General features: G+C 49.9%; 8 protein-coding genes across 8 annotated transcripts; 4 read left to right on the top strand and 4 right to left on the bottom strand.

The window, feature by feature from the left end:
* Nucleotides 1-102: 102 nt before the first annotated feature.
* Nucleotides 103-830, top strand: N7508_008308 (flavin reductase family protein; the record flags this gene model as incomplete). Its single annotated transcript, XM_058466372.1, has 2 exons — nt 103-156; nt 201-830. 2 exons carry the CDS (start codon nt 103-105, stop codon nt 828-830), a joined length of 684 nt encoding a protein of 227 aa, XP_058317700.1.
* Nucleotides 831-1,642: 812 nt separating this feature from the next.
* On the top strand, nt 1,643-3,671 carry N7508_008307 (uncharacterized protein; the record flags this gene model as incomplete). Its single annotated transcript, XM_058466371.1, has 5 exons — nt 1,643-1,919; nt 1,968-2,099; nt 2,152-2,743; nt 2,790-2,947; nt 2,995-3,671. The coding sequence occupies 5 exons, from the start codon at nt 1,643-1,645 to the stop codon at nt 3,669-3,671; spliced, it is 1,836 nt and encodes a 611-aa protein (XP_058317699.1).
* Nucleotides 3,672-3,750: 79 nt separating this feature from the next.
* Nucleotides 3,751-4,467, bottom strand: N7508_008306 (uncharacterized protein; the record flags this gene model as incomplete). The annotated part of the gene is made up of 1 exon (XM_058466370.1): nt 3,751-4,467. One exon carries the CDS (start codon nt 4,465-4,467, stop codon nt 3,751-3,753), a length of 717 nt encoding a protein of 238 aa, XP_058317698.1.
* A 323-nt stretch (nt 4,468-4,790) lies between these two features.
* Nucleotides 4,791-6,284, bottom strand: N7508_008305 (flavin-containing monooxygenase; the record flags this gene model as incomplete). Its single annotated transcript, XM_058466369.1, has 1 exon — nt 4,791-6,284. The coding sequence occupies one exon, from the start codon at nt 6,282-6,284 to the stop codon at nt 4,791-4,793; it is 1,494 nt and encodes a 497-aa protein (XP_058317697.1).
* A 523-nt stretch (nt 6,285-6,807) lies between these two features.
* On the top strand, nt 6,808-7,935 carry N7508_008304 (lipase/thioesterase family protein; the record flags this gene model as incomplete). Its single annotated transcript, XM_058466368.1, has 2 exons — nt 6,808-7,162; nt 7,211-7,935. The coding sequence occupies 2 exons, from the start codon at nt 6,808-6,810 to the stop codon at nt 7,933-7,935; spliced, it is 1,080 nt and encodes a 359-aa protein (XP_058317696.1).
* A 412-nt stretch (nt 7,936-8,347) lies between these two features.
* Nucleotides 8,348-9,402, bottom strand: N7508_008303 (uncharacterized protein; the record flags this gene model as incomplete). Its single annotated transcript, XM_058466367.1, has 2 exons — nt 8,348-8,630; nt 8,684-9,402. 2 exons carry the CDS (start codon nt 9,400-9,402, stop codon nt 8,348-8,350), a joined length of 1,002 nt encoding a protein of 333 aa, XP_058317695.1.
* Nucleotides 9,403-10,078: 676 nt separating this feature from the next.
* On the top strand, nt 10,079-11,879 carry N7508_008302 (cytochrome P450; the record flags this gene model as incomplete). Its single annotated transcript, XM_058466366.1, has 4 exons — nt 10,079-10,276; nt 10,325-10,770; nt 10,825-11,209; nt 11,265-11,879. The coding sequence occupies 4 exons, from the start codon at nt 10,079-10,081 to the stop codon at nt 11,877-11,879; spliced, it is 1,644 nt and encodes a 547-aa protein (XP_058317694.1).
* A 342-nt stretch (nt 11,880-12,221) lies between these two features.
* On the bottom strand, nt 12,222-13,892 carry N7508_008301 (uncharacterized protein; the record flags this gene model as incomplete). Its single annotated transcript, XM_058466365.1, has 4 exons — nt 12,222-12,345; nt 12,392-13,068; nt 13,124-13,618; nt 13,674-13,892. The coding sequence occupies 4 exons, from the start codon at nt 13,890-13,892 to the stop codon at nt 12,222-12,224; spliced, it is 1,515 nt and encodes a 504-aa protein (XP_058317693.1).
* Between the last annotated feature and the right edge of the window lie 696 nt (nt 13,893-14,588).

Below are 14,588 nucleotides of genomic sequence, written 5' to 3'. Positions count from 1 at the left end.
GAAATATTGCCTGTGTGAGGTTGTCCACTCGGCAATTGTGTCGGCTAAGACCCCACGCGTACATAAGGAGGGGTTGGCGCCAACCAACTTTGGGCGGGCAAAATGTTTTATCAACCAGGAGTCACAGAGCACAACCTTCCCCACGACCCTTTCAAGGTTAGTTCTTCTCCATGCTCTGCATAAAATAGCTGACCATGCAGGCGTGCGTGGTCCCCCGTCCTATCGGATGGATCTCCACCCAGAATAAACAGGGCCAAGCCAATTTGGCCCCTTACTCGCAGTTCAACAACCTCACCTTCGACCCACCCTATGTGATGTTCTCGTCCAATCAAACCGTCGAAGGCACTCGCAAAGATACTGTGATCAATGCTGAGCAAACAGGCCAATTCGTCTGGAACTTGGCCACTTGGGACCTGCGTGAAGCGGTCAACATCTCTGCTGAGCAAGTGCCATACGGTGTGGACGAGTTTGAGCGTGCCAAGGTGACCAAGGAGCAGGCCACTTTGATGGACGTCCCGATGGTCCAAGAGTCACCCGTCAAATTTGAGTGCGAATATCACTCCACCGTCCGCCTTCCTGGTAACCCCCCCATGGGCACGGTCGACGTGGTGATCGGCCGGGTGATCGCTGTTCACATCAAAGACGAGGTGCTCACGGATGGAATTCTGGATATCAAGAAGACCCAGCCCATTGCTCGATGCGGGTACTATCAGTACACAGTCGTAAAGGAGACATTTGACATGGTTATTCCCGGGATGTCGGAAGATGTACTATATGGACTGGAAGGAAGTGCCAAGCGCAACAAAGAGGCAAAATCGCGAGTTTCATAGGTGAAGCATAGTCAAAGCATCATCCCATAGTCAGCTCAATCAAGTTATACGAGGTAGCTCTCCGGACGCCGACGGCCCAAGACAACCCCGGACGTGAGTTCACATCACATGAGGAAGAGACAGGGAGAGTGGCAAGACTAGCTTGAGCCTAATCATTGTGGGGGTCCCTGCATATTTGCTATTAACTTCGAGACCATGTGGACGGACCACTCACTTATCTCTCCGCCTCGGTTATCAGCATCTCCCTTGCTCCCATAGGCGGATCCAAGTGGCCAAGAGTTTAATGTTACAGCGTACCCTACCAGCCAAGCTGGATGGCGCGGGGAGATGGTGTGCCAAGATGCGCCAAGGGGCGAAATTTGAACTCTCAAGCCGCTTCGGTGAGGCCAAGTGATTGGATATCGCAAGCCTTGGCAAAGATTAGCATCTTGTCGAGTGTTGATTTGGTGATTTGTTAATTCCATAATTTGGCGATATCAACGTTGGTTATCGAGGAACCAGTCGGTTCCAGCCGATTATCACGCTGACAGGTTCACAGATGTCGCACAGATCAAAGTCTTGGCCGGCTATCGACGGTTTTTTAGTGGCATATCCTGATGCAGAAATTGCTCCGGAGTTCTAGAAGGCGAAAAGAGGGAGAGAAGTGAGTGAGAGAAAAAGAAGTGGCGGCGTGGCTGATAGAGAGAGCCTCGCTCCTTCCCGTTTGGGATAGTCCAGGGTCTTCCCTGCACCTGCCTCTTTTCTTTAAAACCTCCCTTCTACTCCTCCTCCTCCTCTTCTTCCTTCTCTTCTCACGGTCCACCCCTGACACCATGAACGCCTCCGATCCCGTCGACGTGGCCGAAGTTGCCAAGTCCAAAGCCGTCTCTCAGGTCGGTATCAATGAAAAGGATGAGTTAAGCATTGAGCAGGCTCCTGTTCAGCAGGGAACCTTTTACACTGAGGAAGATAAGACCGGCAGGGAGTATCCCAGTGATGAGGATCTCCGCGACCTGCGCCGAGTCGCTGGCAAGGTTCCATGGCCTGCATACACCATCGCCTTTGTGGAACTGTGCGAGCGATTCTCTTACTACGGAACTACTGCTGTTTGTTCGTTTCATCATTGTAGCAAGTGATCACGAGACTAACCTAGAACAGTCGTCAATTTCATTCAACGCCCTCTGCCTGACGGATCTACCACTGGCGCTCTAGTCCCAGGCTCCGATTTCAGCAATGGTGTACCCGGTGCCCTCGGCATGGGTCAACAAGCCTCCACTGGGTTAACATTATGTAAGTGAAGTGCCTCGGATGTCAGCGTAGGATACAGGACTAACCTGGACAGTCAATTCCTTCTGGTCTTATATCATGCCTTTGTTTGGTGCTATGGTTGCTGATCAATATTGGGGTCGATTCCGCACCATCTTTACGTCCATTGGTTGTGCTTTGGTCGGCCACACTATTCTCATCATCTCCGCCATTCCTCAGATCATCGCTAGCCCCAATGGCTCCATTGCATGCTTCTCCATCGGTCTGATCATCATGGGTGTTGGTACTGGTGGTTTCAAGTCCAACATCTCCCCTCTCATTGCGGAACAGTACCGTGAAGAGAAGCCTTACATCCAGACGCTGCCCAGCGGCGAGCGTATCATCATCGATCCGGCTGCCACAGTCGCCCGTATCTACCTCTACTTCTACATGATGATCAATATTGGTTCGCTCGTTGGTCAGATTTCGATGGTTTACGCTGAACGTTATGTCGGTTTCTGGTTATCTTACCTTTTGCCCACGGCCATGTTCTGTCTCTGTCCTACAATCTTGTTCCTCTGTCGCAAGAAGTACTACCTCGTGGAGCCCACTGGAAGTGTTTACACCAAGGCTTTCAAGCTGTGGAAGTTGGCCATGACGGGCCACTGGTCTCTCAACCCCATGCGACTGTAGGTTTAATTACCATGAGTTGCGAACATCGCTGACCAAATGCAGTTTCAAGAAGAGTGGTCCCGATAACTTCTGGACGAAAGTGAAGCCCAGCACCCTCGGTGCCAACAAGCCAGCCTGGATGGATTTTGACGACGAGTGGGTTGACGAAGTTCGCCGTGGATTGCTGGCTTGCAAAGTGTTCCTCTGGTACCCTCTTTATTGTATGTGATATGCCCACCCCATAGACTTCTTTGACTGACCTTTGCAGGGCTGGCATACAACCAGATGCTCAACAATTTGACTTCTCAAGCTGCCACCATGCGCCTGGGAGGTGTACCCAACGACATTATCAACAATCTGAATCCTTTCGCACTGATCATTTTCATCCCAATCTTTGATAGGTTTGTGTACCCTGGCTTGCGCCGCATGGGATTCAACTTCACTCCTGTGAAGCGTATCACTGCCGGTTTCATTACCGCCGGTCTGTCCATGATTGTGGCCACCGTCACTCAGTACTACGTCTACAAGATGGGCCCTTGCGGCAAGGAAGCCAACTACTGTTTGGAGGAAGAGGGCAAATTCACCAACATCTCCGTCTGGATTCAGGCCCTGACTTACATTCTCGGTGGTATCTCCGAAATCTTTGCCTCGATCACCTCCCTGGAGTACGCCTTCACCAAGGCGCCCCGCAACATGCGATCTCTGGTGCAGGCCGTGGCTCTGGTGATGAACGCCTTCTCCTCTGCAATCGGTCAAGCCCTCGTTGGACTGTCTGTGGATCCTCTTTTGGTGTGGAACTACGCCATCGTTGCGATCTTGGCATTTGTCGGTGCTGCCGGCTTCTGGCTGAGCAACTACAAGACCGACCGAGAGGAAGATTCCCTGAACATGTTGCCCAACAGCAACTACGAAGGACGTCAAGAGAGAGACGAGGAAGTCAAATAAGTACTTTTATGTATATGAGACGTGCTATGGTATGAACGGACATGCTGAACAGTAGCCATGAAAATATAATTATTGTTAATTACTTTCGCTTCCTCAGACTTTTAATCCTGTCATTGTCTTTTTCATTTTCAGCTGGCTGTGACTTTGCCTTGCGCTTAGCGCCAGCTTTCCTCCCAGTATCCTTTCCCTGGGATTTGTCTGACTTGGTATTGTTCGACTTGCCATCCTCTTCAGTCTGGCCATTTGCTTCACCCTTACCATTGGTTTCCTTTTTTCCATTCTCATCCTTCCCTTCCTTGCCCTCCCCATTAATATCAAAACTGACCCTCCTCCTTGCCTCCTTCGCAATTTCAGTATTCCCAACAAATTGCTTTCCCCCCTTGGACTCCTCAACCTTCTTATCCTCCGTCTCCTCCTTCTCATCCTCATTCATCTCCTCCCAAGCCTTCTTAGGCAAATATCTCTTCCGCGAATCATCCTCTTGCCGCGCAATCCCAGAACCCTCTTTCGTCTGCCATTCCTCTTTGGTCCATTTGTCCAGATGTTTCTGTGATTCATCTTTGCCGTCTTCTTTGCTAGTGTTGTAGCCTCCGCCGCGCTTTTTGTATTCTGAGGCCATCATTTGGGCCTGTACCAGATTAGCATTGGATTGAACGTCGGTGATGGGAGAGAAGAGGGAGAGGACTACCTTTCGTGCAGACCATTGTCCTGGTGCTCCGCCCTTGTCGCTGTTGTGGATTTCTGTCTTGACTTTGTCCCGCAGCTTGGGGTCTGTATATTTGTCTTTTGGGGGCATTTTGGCAGATTGTTGTATGGGAGAACGTTATTTGAAGCACAGTGGAAGAATCGATAGATATACTTTGGCAGAGAAAACCTGGAATTGGACTTATACAGGGAATATCGATGACATGTCGATTGTGTATGATGTGTGACATCATCCTGGAATGATGAGAATCAAGCTCTCAACTGACATCAACATAATGACAGCCTCAAGAATGCTTATCAAGTTAATTATAAGACAGAGTAGACCTTTGACATTCAGTCCAAACAATGTACATCCAAGCGCCTTATCCGAAAATATATACAAAAGCGGTATCATATCATAATGTGTCTTTGAAGTCACGACATCTTAGGGCGCAGCCGCAGACTGGGCCCTTGAACAAACTCCAATCCAGTGTCAATATCACCACCCTGAGCAAACCGCAGATCCTTCAAGTAGTGATCACGCGGCTGCCACGGGCCACGATCCGCAGCCTTGGGGAGAGCCCGTTCGGCGATAGAAACATAAGTCGAGTTGAGGTTGAGAAGACGACGCTCCTGCAGAGTGCCAGCGTCCTTCTCCTTCAACCGCGGTGTAGCTGCAATCAACTTGCGCGACTCCAGGTTCTTCAATAGGCGACAAACGAACTGCGCAGTTGCATCCGCACCCAACGTCCACGAAGCGTTAGTATATCCAATGACAAACGAGGCATTGGGTAGATCCTGCAGCATAACTCCATTCCAGAGATACTTGTCGCCAATGTCGATCTTGTTCCCATCCACCGACAACGCCGAACCACCAGCAATCTGTAACCTCAATCCAGTCGCTGTGATAATAATATCGGCTTCCAGTGTCTCTCCCGAATTAAGGGTAATCCCATTCTTAGTAACCTCACGAATAGTATCCGTCTTCACATCCGCCTTACCCTTCCTCAAGCTGCGGAACAGATCCCCATCAGGACAGACACACAATCGCTGATCCCAGGGGTTATACCGCGGCTTGAAGTGAGGGTCGTATGGAATATGACTCGGCAACTGCTTTCGCACATTCAACTTCAACAGCCAGCGCGAGAAATTCGGGAATCGCTGACAGAAGAGGAAGAAGATGCGCGAGGTGTAGATCCAGATGACGCGCTGAAGACGGCAGTACATAGATGCCGGCATCAGATATGACAGCCAGCGACTACTTGTTCGGTTCGGGAGGGAAAGGATGTAGGTCGGACTGCGCTGGAGCATGGTAACGCGGGCGGCCTGTTCGGCCAGGTTCGGGAGGAGGGTAACGGCCGTCGCGCCACTCCCGATGATGACGACCTTCTTATCCTTGTACTGGAGATCCTCGGGCCAGAACTGCGGATGCACAATCTGGCCCTGGAAGTTGTCGAGGCCAGCGATGTCGGCCTTCAGAGGCTCCTTGTAGTTGTAGTAGCCCGTGCCGAAGATGACGTAGCGGGCGGTGAAGGTTTGCTCTTTGCCTTCGCTGTCGACAGAGAGAGACCACGTATTCTCAGCAGTCGACCAGTCTGCTGCAGAGAGTCGATGGCGGAAGAGAATGTTTTCGTCGATGCCGAATTTGTGCGCCGTGTCGCGCACATACTCTTTAATGGCTGACCCCTCGGCAATGGGGTTGTCGCGGCTCCAGGGGTTGAATTGGAAGCCAAAGGTGAAGAGATCTGAATCGGAGCGGATACCAGGGTACTTGAATAGATCCCAGGTACCACCCAGGTCATCGCGGGCTTCGAGAATGGCATAGCTGAAGCCGGGGAGTTGGTCTTGGATACGGTAGGCGGCGTTGATGCCGGAGATACCGGCGCCAACGATGATTACATCGTAGCGGTGGGATTTGGTGCCGTTCATGGTGTGGATGGTGAAGAGAAGACATGGCAAGTGGACTATATTATATTTATTTTGTTCACATGCCTCGGTTTCACGGTGATCGGCGGTGGGGAACTGCACGTTTGGAGTAGAGAATGCGAACTATAGGACTGTGCAGATCTGACATCGGGGAGATAACTCAAGTCGGTAGTAATAATTCCCCGCGTACATGTACTTATGTCTGTCACACGATCTATGATTTGTTCCGGCATTCCACTAGTGAGACAATTGTATAGTTGTATGTATTGAACTGCCTGGAGTAGAGATCATACCATATGACGAAATATACAAGAAACATGCATAGACTACCTCATAACAGTCTCGCAACAATACAAAATCTCATACTCGCAAGTCCATATGCTGCCGAGGGCGGCCGAGGCCCCCACAAAGCCAATCCTTTCCAAAAAAGGATAGCTTTGCGACCCCGGGAACATCCTCGGTCAAACATGCGAGCTTCAATAATCAGTCAAGTACGAGGGTGAGGAACGGGCTTTCGTCTGTAACCATGTCACTCTCCAAAGTCAGCAAAGTCACCCTCACCCTTCAAGAGAAGCTGGACTTCCTCCCAGCCCTGGCATCCATCTTGTTGGCCGGGTTTTATGCGCTCCTCACAGGTCTCTGGCGCACAGAGCGCCAAGCTAAGACCCTGTTCCTGCATCTGGGGTATGCAATATTCCGCAAAGCCACTGCTCGCCTGACTCCGAGTCAACTGCAATATGTGTCGCCGCCATCTCACAAGATCTATGAAATCTATACAAAGAAGACTGGCGCACCGGCTCAATCAGTCGAATTAGGCAATGGCGCTTTAGGCCACTGGGTCGGGGATCGCAATGCCGATAATGTCCTGGTTTGGTATCACGGTATGTCAAAAGAAACCAGTATCCGAGAATAATCGCTAATTTTCTCAGGTGGTGGTTTCGGCCTCCCCGCCAGCATGGGCCACTTCAAATTCTACGCGCAATTGATCGCGGACCTAAAAGCTCAGGGAAAGAGTGTCGCAGTCTTCAGCTTGACCTACACACTCTCCCCGATAGCAACATACCCAACCCAATTGCGCCAGGCAGTAGAATGTCTCCGCCACGTTATCAGCCAACCAAACCGCTCCCCATCATCAGTCTTCATCGGCGGAGACTCGGCAGGCGGAAATTTAGTCGGCGGCGTCCTCTCCCACCTAGCACACCCGCACCCAGAAATCACACCAGTTGAATTATCCAGCAACCTAGGCGGCGCAGTACTTGTCGCGCCATGGACACTCATGGATACAGAGTTCCCCGACCAGGAAATCTACCACGGCGGCGATCTAATCACGCAGGCAGTCGCACAGCCATGGTCGAGTGCGTACCTCGGCAAAGCACAGCGCGATTACTATACGGATCTATCGACTGCGCCGGTAGATTGGTATTCGACCTTCCCGGTCGAATCGGTGTTGATCACCGGTGGAGGGAATGAAATTATGCTTCCTATTATCCAGGACTTTGCGGCTAAGTTCAAGGAAGGCTTTGGAAAGGTTGAGTTGTTTGTTGGACATCGTGAGTGCCATGTGGCGCCGGTTTATAATTTGGAGCTGGGCTCTACGGAAAAGACTCAACAGGGGAAGAAGGTTGAGGCGTTCCTCACTGAGATGATGGTTTAGTCTAAACGGGAAATGTATATAGTTGTGGACATATTTTACTGCACATTTTCGAATTGTGAATATGAATCATTTGATCCTTTATGAAGATTTGGCGCATTGGTGCTGTATAGACTGCTTTGGTTTGTTCTGGTGCAGCACTTTTATGGTGATGGTATATATTCTAACTCGAAATGGTAGAACGCAATTGAGAGAATTCCGATGTGCCTCGCAAGTCTCGCAAGCCTCTGACGCTTAGATCTAGCATTCGTTTCTGCGGGCTAGATTATCACAAGACCGAGGCAGTTCAAGAATACGGATAAGGTATAACATGGATATTGAGTACAAAGTCACCTATGTACAAGGCATTCATTCTATTTACATTCAAAACATAGTTTGGGAAATGGGTAATCGCATAGAGTCATTCCGGAGATACCTACTGCGCATTCTGCTCAGCCTGCTGGGCAAGACGCATCTTCTTCAAAGCACCAGACGCAAGTGCGCGCACACCTTCCTGCATCCAAGTGGGCATTGCGCGCACCAATGAGGCCACAGACTGGCTGCTAGGCAGGATAACCTGTCCACTGCGCTGGTTGAGGATCTGCTTACAGATGGCGGCAGAGACAACCTGGGGGGTCATAATGGGCTGGCTGAAGTGACGCTCGTTGTCCGTCAAGACCTTGATCATCGGGGTACGAACCCACATAGGGTGAATGACACTAGAAACAATTAGGGGGTGCACTATGACAATCGATCGAGTCAATGAACTCACCTAGTGCGCACATTGGGCGCGTTGTACCAGTAGCGCAACTCCTGGCGCAAACCTTCGTGGAAAGCAAGCGCACTAGCCTTGGAGCAGCAGTAATCGACCATCTCACCGAGAGCGACAAAACTAGCCATACTGGCGATTGTCACAACGTGACCATGGTTGGCCTTGATCATAGCAGGCAAGAACTCCTTCACCATAAGGAAATGGGAAAGAGTGTTGACCTCAAAGGTCTGACGAATCTTCGACTCAGGCTCTTCAAGAATAGTCCCATCATGACCGACACCAGCGTTATTCACCAACACCGTTGGCTCGCCGTGATTCTTCCGAATCGTCGCCGCAACGGCAGCGATATCCGCCGAAGAAGTAATATTCGCCTTGTAGAAGGCGACATTACGCGGCAATTTGAAGTCCGGTTCATTAATATCGAGAATGACAACGCGCACACCGGTGGCTGACAGATCCTCCATGACTTGCTTTCCGATTCCACTACATCCACCGGTGAGGAGGATGAGTTCGCGCGAAGACTCCCATTTCTGGTTGGTAGTCCAGTTCTGCAGAGTCCACTTGGAGAAGAATCGGTTCACCGAGCGAGTAAGGCCGAGGGCGAGAATAATAGCAGCCGTCTTTTGCGCGACGCTGTTGCCTAGAAGATTTTGCGCAGGTTCTGGGAGAGCCGCGAGGGCTGTTTGGGCATGTTGCTGAATCAGATCGAGAGAAGACATGGCGGAGTGTGGGGTGTGGAGTGGAGGAAAGAAGTCGGGGGAGTATAGAGATGTTTCCAAGTAGTCCTTTTAGCCTATACGGACGTCAAGGATATTTGAATAAAATAAAATGCCTCGGCTTCACAGGTTGATCTTTGCCCATTGGGAAAGCAATGCGAGTGCCTTTTTTCCTCCACTTCGGCGGGGATCTTCCCACCGTTTTCCTTTTTGGTGGCGTCGGGGATTATGGATGTTTCGCTGCAGTTCACATGTTTCCCCCGCATTCACGTATGTTTCGTGACTGTGTGAAGTACAGGTACTCTAGCGTTAAGCGACGGGATCTACAGGATCCACGATGATGCAACGCATGTGTCTGTGGATGGGTTCATGGGGATGAAATCATATGTGACCCCTGAACCGCCATTCAATCACGTTTCAGTATATACTCAATTAAACACTCCTATTCGATCGATAGTAACTAACAGGCAGCTAGATTCACTGCATAGTTCTTTCATCTCATATGAATTTACACGACAAAGCCGAGGTCGCAGTGGTTCCCCCAACAAGACTAACAAATGTCGATCTTGTGGAGTCATGACATGGGCGCGAATGGGTCGCCCTAAATATGATCTCCCCCCACGGCCTGCATGTTGTGTCTTCACACTCCGAGGTTTCATAGTGTGTGAAAACTGCAAATATGAGCGATACTATAACGGCCTTGGCGGCCTTTACTCTCGTGGAGGCCTATTTCCTACAGCGCACTATCTTCGCGGAGGAGACATTCCGTACAGTATGTCTGGGTGCGTTAGGAGTGAATCTTTTTATCAAGGCTCTGTATGGAATCATCATCTGGCCTTTCTTCCTGAACCCGCTGCGCCATCTGCCCAGAGTACCGGTAAGTAAATCAAATATTCCATCATACCGCACATACTAACCTTTGCAGGGCTTGATGAACCATGCCTCGATCATCTTCGACTCACCTCGAGGCCGTATGCCTCTGCACTGGATGAAGACCATCCCTAACGAAGGCCTCATCCACATGCGTGATATGATATGCAAGAGCTATGTGATCGCAACGAACCACCAAGCCTTGTTGGACATTATGAGCACAAACACCTACGACTTCGAAAAGCCATGGCGGTTCCGTAACTTCCTGGCTCGTATCATCGGCTTTGGAATGATTCTTTCAGAGGGCGCTGCTCATAAAAAGCAGCGTAAAGCGCTCACTCCCGCGTTTAACATCAAGAATATCCGCTCCATGTACTCGCTGATGTGGGAGAAGACTGGTCAATTTTTGGATGAAATGGAGAAAGAGTTGATGCATAATCCTATGGAAGGGACGAATGCCGATGAGAAAATTGGCAAATTGGAAGTTGGAGAATGGGCTAGGTGCGTTTGTTCAAACAGGCTCTTGTGGTCAACTAGAGGCTAACCCCCGTATAGCCGTCTCACGCTCGATATCATTGGTCCTGCGGCTATGGGTAGAGATTTCTGCTCGCTTCAGGATAAGGACAACCGCGTCGCAGAGAGCTTCCTGAATATTCTCGAGCCGACCACGGAGAAGATGGCCTTCCTGGCGATGAACTTCACCTTGCCTCAATGGATTGCCCAACGTGTGCCGTGGCGTATGAACGATGTGATCACGAATGAGACCAACTTCCTCCGGAATCTGTGCAACGATATCGTCCACGAGAAGCGTCAGACCCTTGCTGAGTCCAAGGCTTCTGCCAAGGACCTTGAGGCTGACATTCTGGGTACAATGATGCTTGGGGGAGACTTCTCGGATACTGAGTTGGTTGATCAGATGTTAACTTTCCTAGCTGCCGGCGTGAGTGCAAGCCAATGATCTCATTTCCAATAGCAAACAGCTAACAATCATTCAGCATGAAACAACAGCTAGTGCCCTAACTTGGGCCTGCTACCTCTTGACCCAACACCCAGAGTACCAAACCCGTCTGCGGGAGGAAATCCGCACTCAAATCCCATCCGGTACAAGCCCAATAACCCACCAAGACCTCGAATCCCTCCCACTTCTCAACGGCGTGTGCCAAGAAGTCCTCCGTCTATACCCAACAGTTCCGGCCACGATCCGCGAATCAGTCCGGGATACCGTTGTCGCAGGCAAACACGTGCCCAAGGGAACACGAGTGATTCTCTGCCCCTATGCCATCAACCGATCGCCTCTCTTCTGGGGTGATAATGGCGACGAATTCCTCCCCGAGCGATGGATCGACACAGACAAAAATGGAAACCAAGTTCCCAACAACAATGGAGGCGCATCTACAAACTTTGCTCAGATTACATTCTTGCATGGCCAGCGTGCTTGTATTGGTAAAGACTTTGCACGTGCTGAGCTGAGGTGTGCTGTCGCTGGTGTTGTTGGTCGGTTTAAGTTCGAGATGCAGGATCCCAAGCAGGAGATTCATATTGCTGGGGCTGTGACCACGAAGCCGGTTGAAGGTATGAATTTGAGAATGCAGAGGGTTGATGAGTGGTAGATTGTACATCTTACGGGCGGAATTGGTCATGTTTTATATGATTTTATGATAGTCTTTCTTTTACTATGAATATTCATTTTATTTAGTCTTTTTGGGTCAAAAAGACTGGAGATGTTGATGGCTACGCAGACTAAAAAGGGCATATGAACGTGAATAAATTGAAGGGGGAGGTGGAATTGTACGCATTGAAGCAAGTTATCAATACGGATCTGAATATAAACGGAACGTAAATTGATAGTTGCCTTAGCGCGCTATCACTATATTCTAATCCAGGAATATCATATAGAAAAATAACCTGATTTGGCTTTTCACATTAATCGAGGACTATTATTCAGTACAAAATCATCGCCATGTAGCACCTCGCCATTGTACCAACATGGTAGGGATAATGCTAACAGTCACAATCAGCGCAACAATGATGCCTGCACCGCCAGCCCATCCAACAGTCTCAAACATCTGAGGGAACCTATTTCAGTTAGTACATGTTGTGTTCAAATGGGATAAGAACATACCAGAAAGGACCAATGAATCCCCACATTTGACGAACAAAGGTAATGAAAACACCCACACTCGCAGCATCCTCGCGGTAACAATCAACCGCATACGTGATATCAATAGTAGTCACAATCTGATTACCACCAGCAGCAATGGCTGCGCCAATAATAGGAGTAATACTCCAAGTAGTCCCAGCATCCCGAAGCTGGATGGCAAATACCACAATACCACAAATAGTAAGGAGATGACCGATATAACTCAGCCAAAGACGATACTCGGGGGCAGGAGGCTCTCCAAGACGCTTCTGACGCATCAACATCCATCGGTCGGAGATGAAGCCGCCAATCTGTTCTCCGATGACAGAGCCGATCACCAAGCCCAAGAACTGAAGACCAACTTGCTGCGTGTTGAACCCGAACATCTCTGGATAAAGCTGAGGGATCTCGATAGTGAGCATGACACTGCCCCAAAGGAAGATCATGGCATAAGCAACTGCTGGTAGGACAACGCATGGCTTGCCAAAGTAGCTCAATGGTTGGAAGAAGTCCCAAAGTCTGAGAGGAGTCCGGTCGATGCGGCCAAACTTGAAGAGACTCTCCTTGACACTAGACACATTGTGCGAGGCATGTTCACTGCGGACATAGAGAGACTCGGATCCGAGGAAGAGGTATAGGATAAACTGGACAGCGTTGACCTGCAAACCACATCAGTACCTTTTCAACATGATAAAGCAATACTGATGAACTCACAATCGCAAGGATATAATAGATCCACCGGTATCCAACACGCAAAGCGACAAAGCCAGTAATGAACGGGGCAGCCGGCACACCGATGGTAACCATCAATGTCCACGCACCCAAACATCTCGCACGGTCCTTCTTGAAGAATGTCTCTGCAACAACGGCACTACCAATGGCCGCCGCAGGACTAATAAAGAAAGCAGTGATGGCACGACAGAGACCCATTGTAGCATATGAAGGACTCTTCGCGCAACCAATGTTTCCGACCAGACTGCAGACCAACGAGATCAGAAAGATCGGACGGCGACCGAATCGATTGGACAGCGGACGCCAGAATAGGGGTGCACCACCCAGTACGGCAATGAACAGGGATACCAAGTAACTAGTTCGTTGCATGCTGACTTCGAGGTCCTCGGAGATGTTTTCGAATGCAGATTGAATGGCAGCGGCTGTAAAGGTGGCCATCATAGCGTGGAAGGCGACGAGGGTAAGGTTCATGTTTTTCTATAGAACGAAAGTATCAGCTCTGCGGGTATACTTCATAGAAGAGTGGTCTCACCCTCCATCGTGGCCAATTGTATGGATCCGCATCGTTCATGTCAGGAATAGGATCAAGATCCAAAGTACCATGTCGTGCGAGAAGATACTGGCGATGCTCCTCAGACAGATGAGCAATTCGGTCTTCAATATAGAAATCAGAGTGCTTCCCAGCTTCAGTTCGCTGGGGACTAGGATCGGCTCCTTCAACATGCATGTGTTGCTTATCAGTCTTCTCCATCATGAATATAAGTCGACCAATACTTAGGAATAAGATGGTCAACAACGGGCCGTGAGGAAAGAAAGGTCTGTCGCTTTCTATCCCTGGCTTTTTATATAAGCCATCCCCTAGTATCACAGACGTATCCCCGAGAGCTAATTTCCCCGTACTCCATCTTTCCGGGGGATCTGGGGGGTGGGGGCAAGAACGTGGACTCATCTCCACCCCCAGACCAGACCCAGGGATTTGCAGGCAGATGAAAAGCCAAGATACTGTCAGGATGACACCTCAATGGTCGAATTCACAAGATCCGAAGTAGATTTGAGCTTGCGGGTATAGTCTCATCCGCTCCAGTAAGGGAGTACGTGGAGAGTGTGGGGTGTGGAGAGAGGATGTCCTAAATCAAGAGCTACTCGGTCTCAACAAAGAGAAAGATCACTCCGTGGTGACAGCTCGACTTTTGCATTTGCCTTCGGCCTCCTCATTCCAGGCGATATTGTGATGTGGTTTGACGGGACGGACATCCTCACCATTTCCTCTCATTGACAAACTTCGTCGACACGCAATGCTTATTCCGTCTTGGCTGGCTGGGCAAGGCTATTTCAAACAGTGGCTTGTGTGAATCCCCACAGTCAACACTTGGCTTTTGTGTCGCCTTCAAGGGGCTAAGACGAGGGCGTTTGTCAAAGCTCCGTATGGCCGAGCACGGGCGAGTGT

This window comes from Penicillium antarcticum, assembly GCF_028974205.1.
Source record: "Penicillium antarcticum strain IBT 31339 chromosome Unknown utg000008l_segment0_segment0, whole genome shotgun sequence".
NCBI lineage: Eukaryota > Fungi > Ascomycota > Eurotiomycetes > Eurotiales > Aspergillaceae > Penicillium > Penicillium antarcticum.
This window is presented reverse-complemented; position numbering and strand designations above follow the sequence as displayed.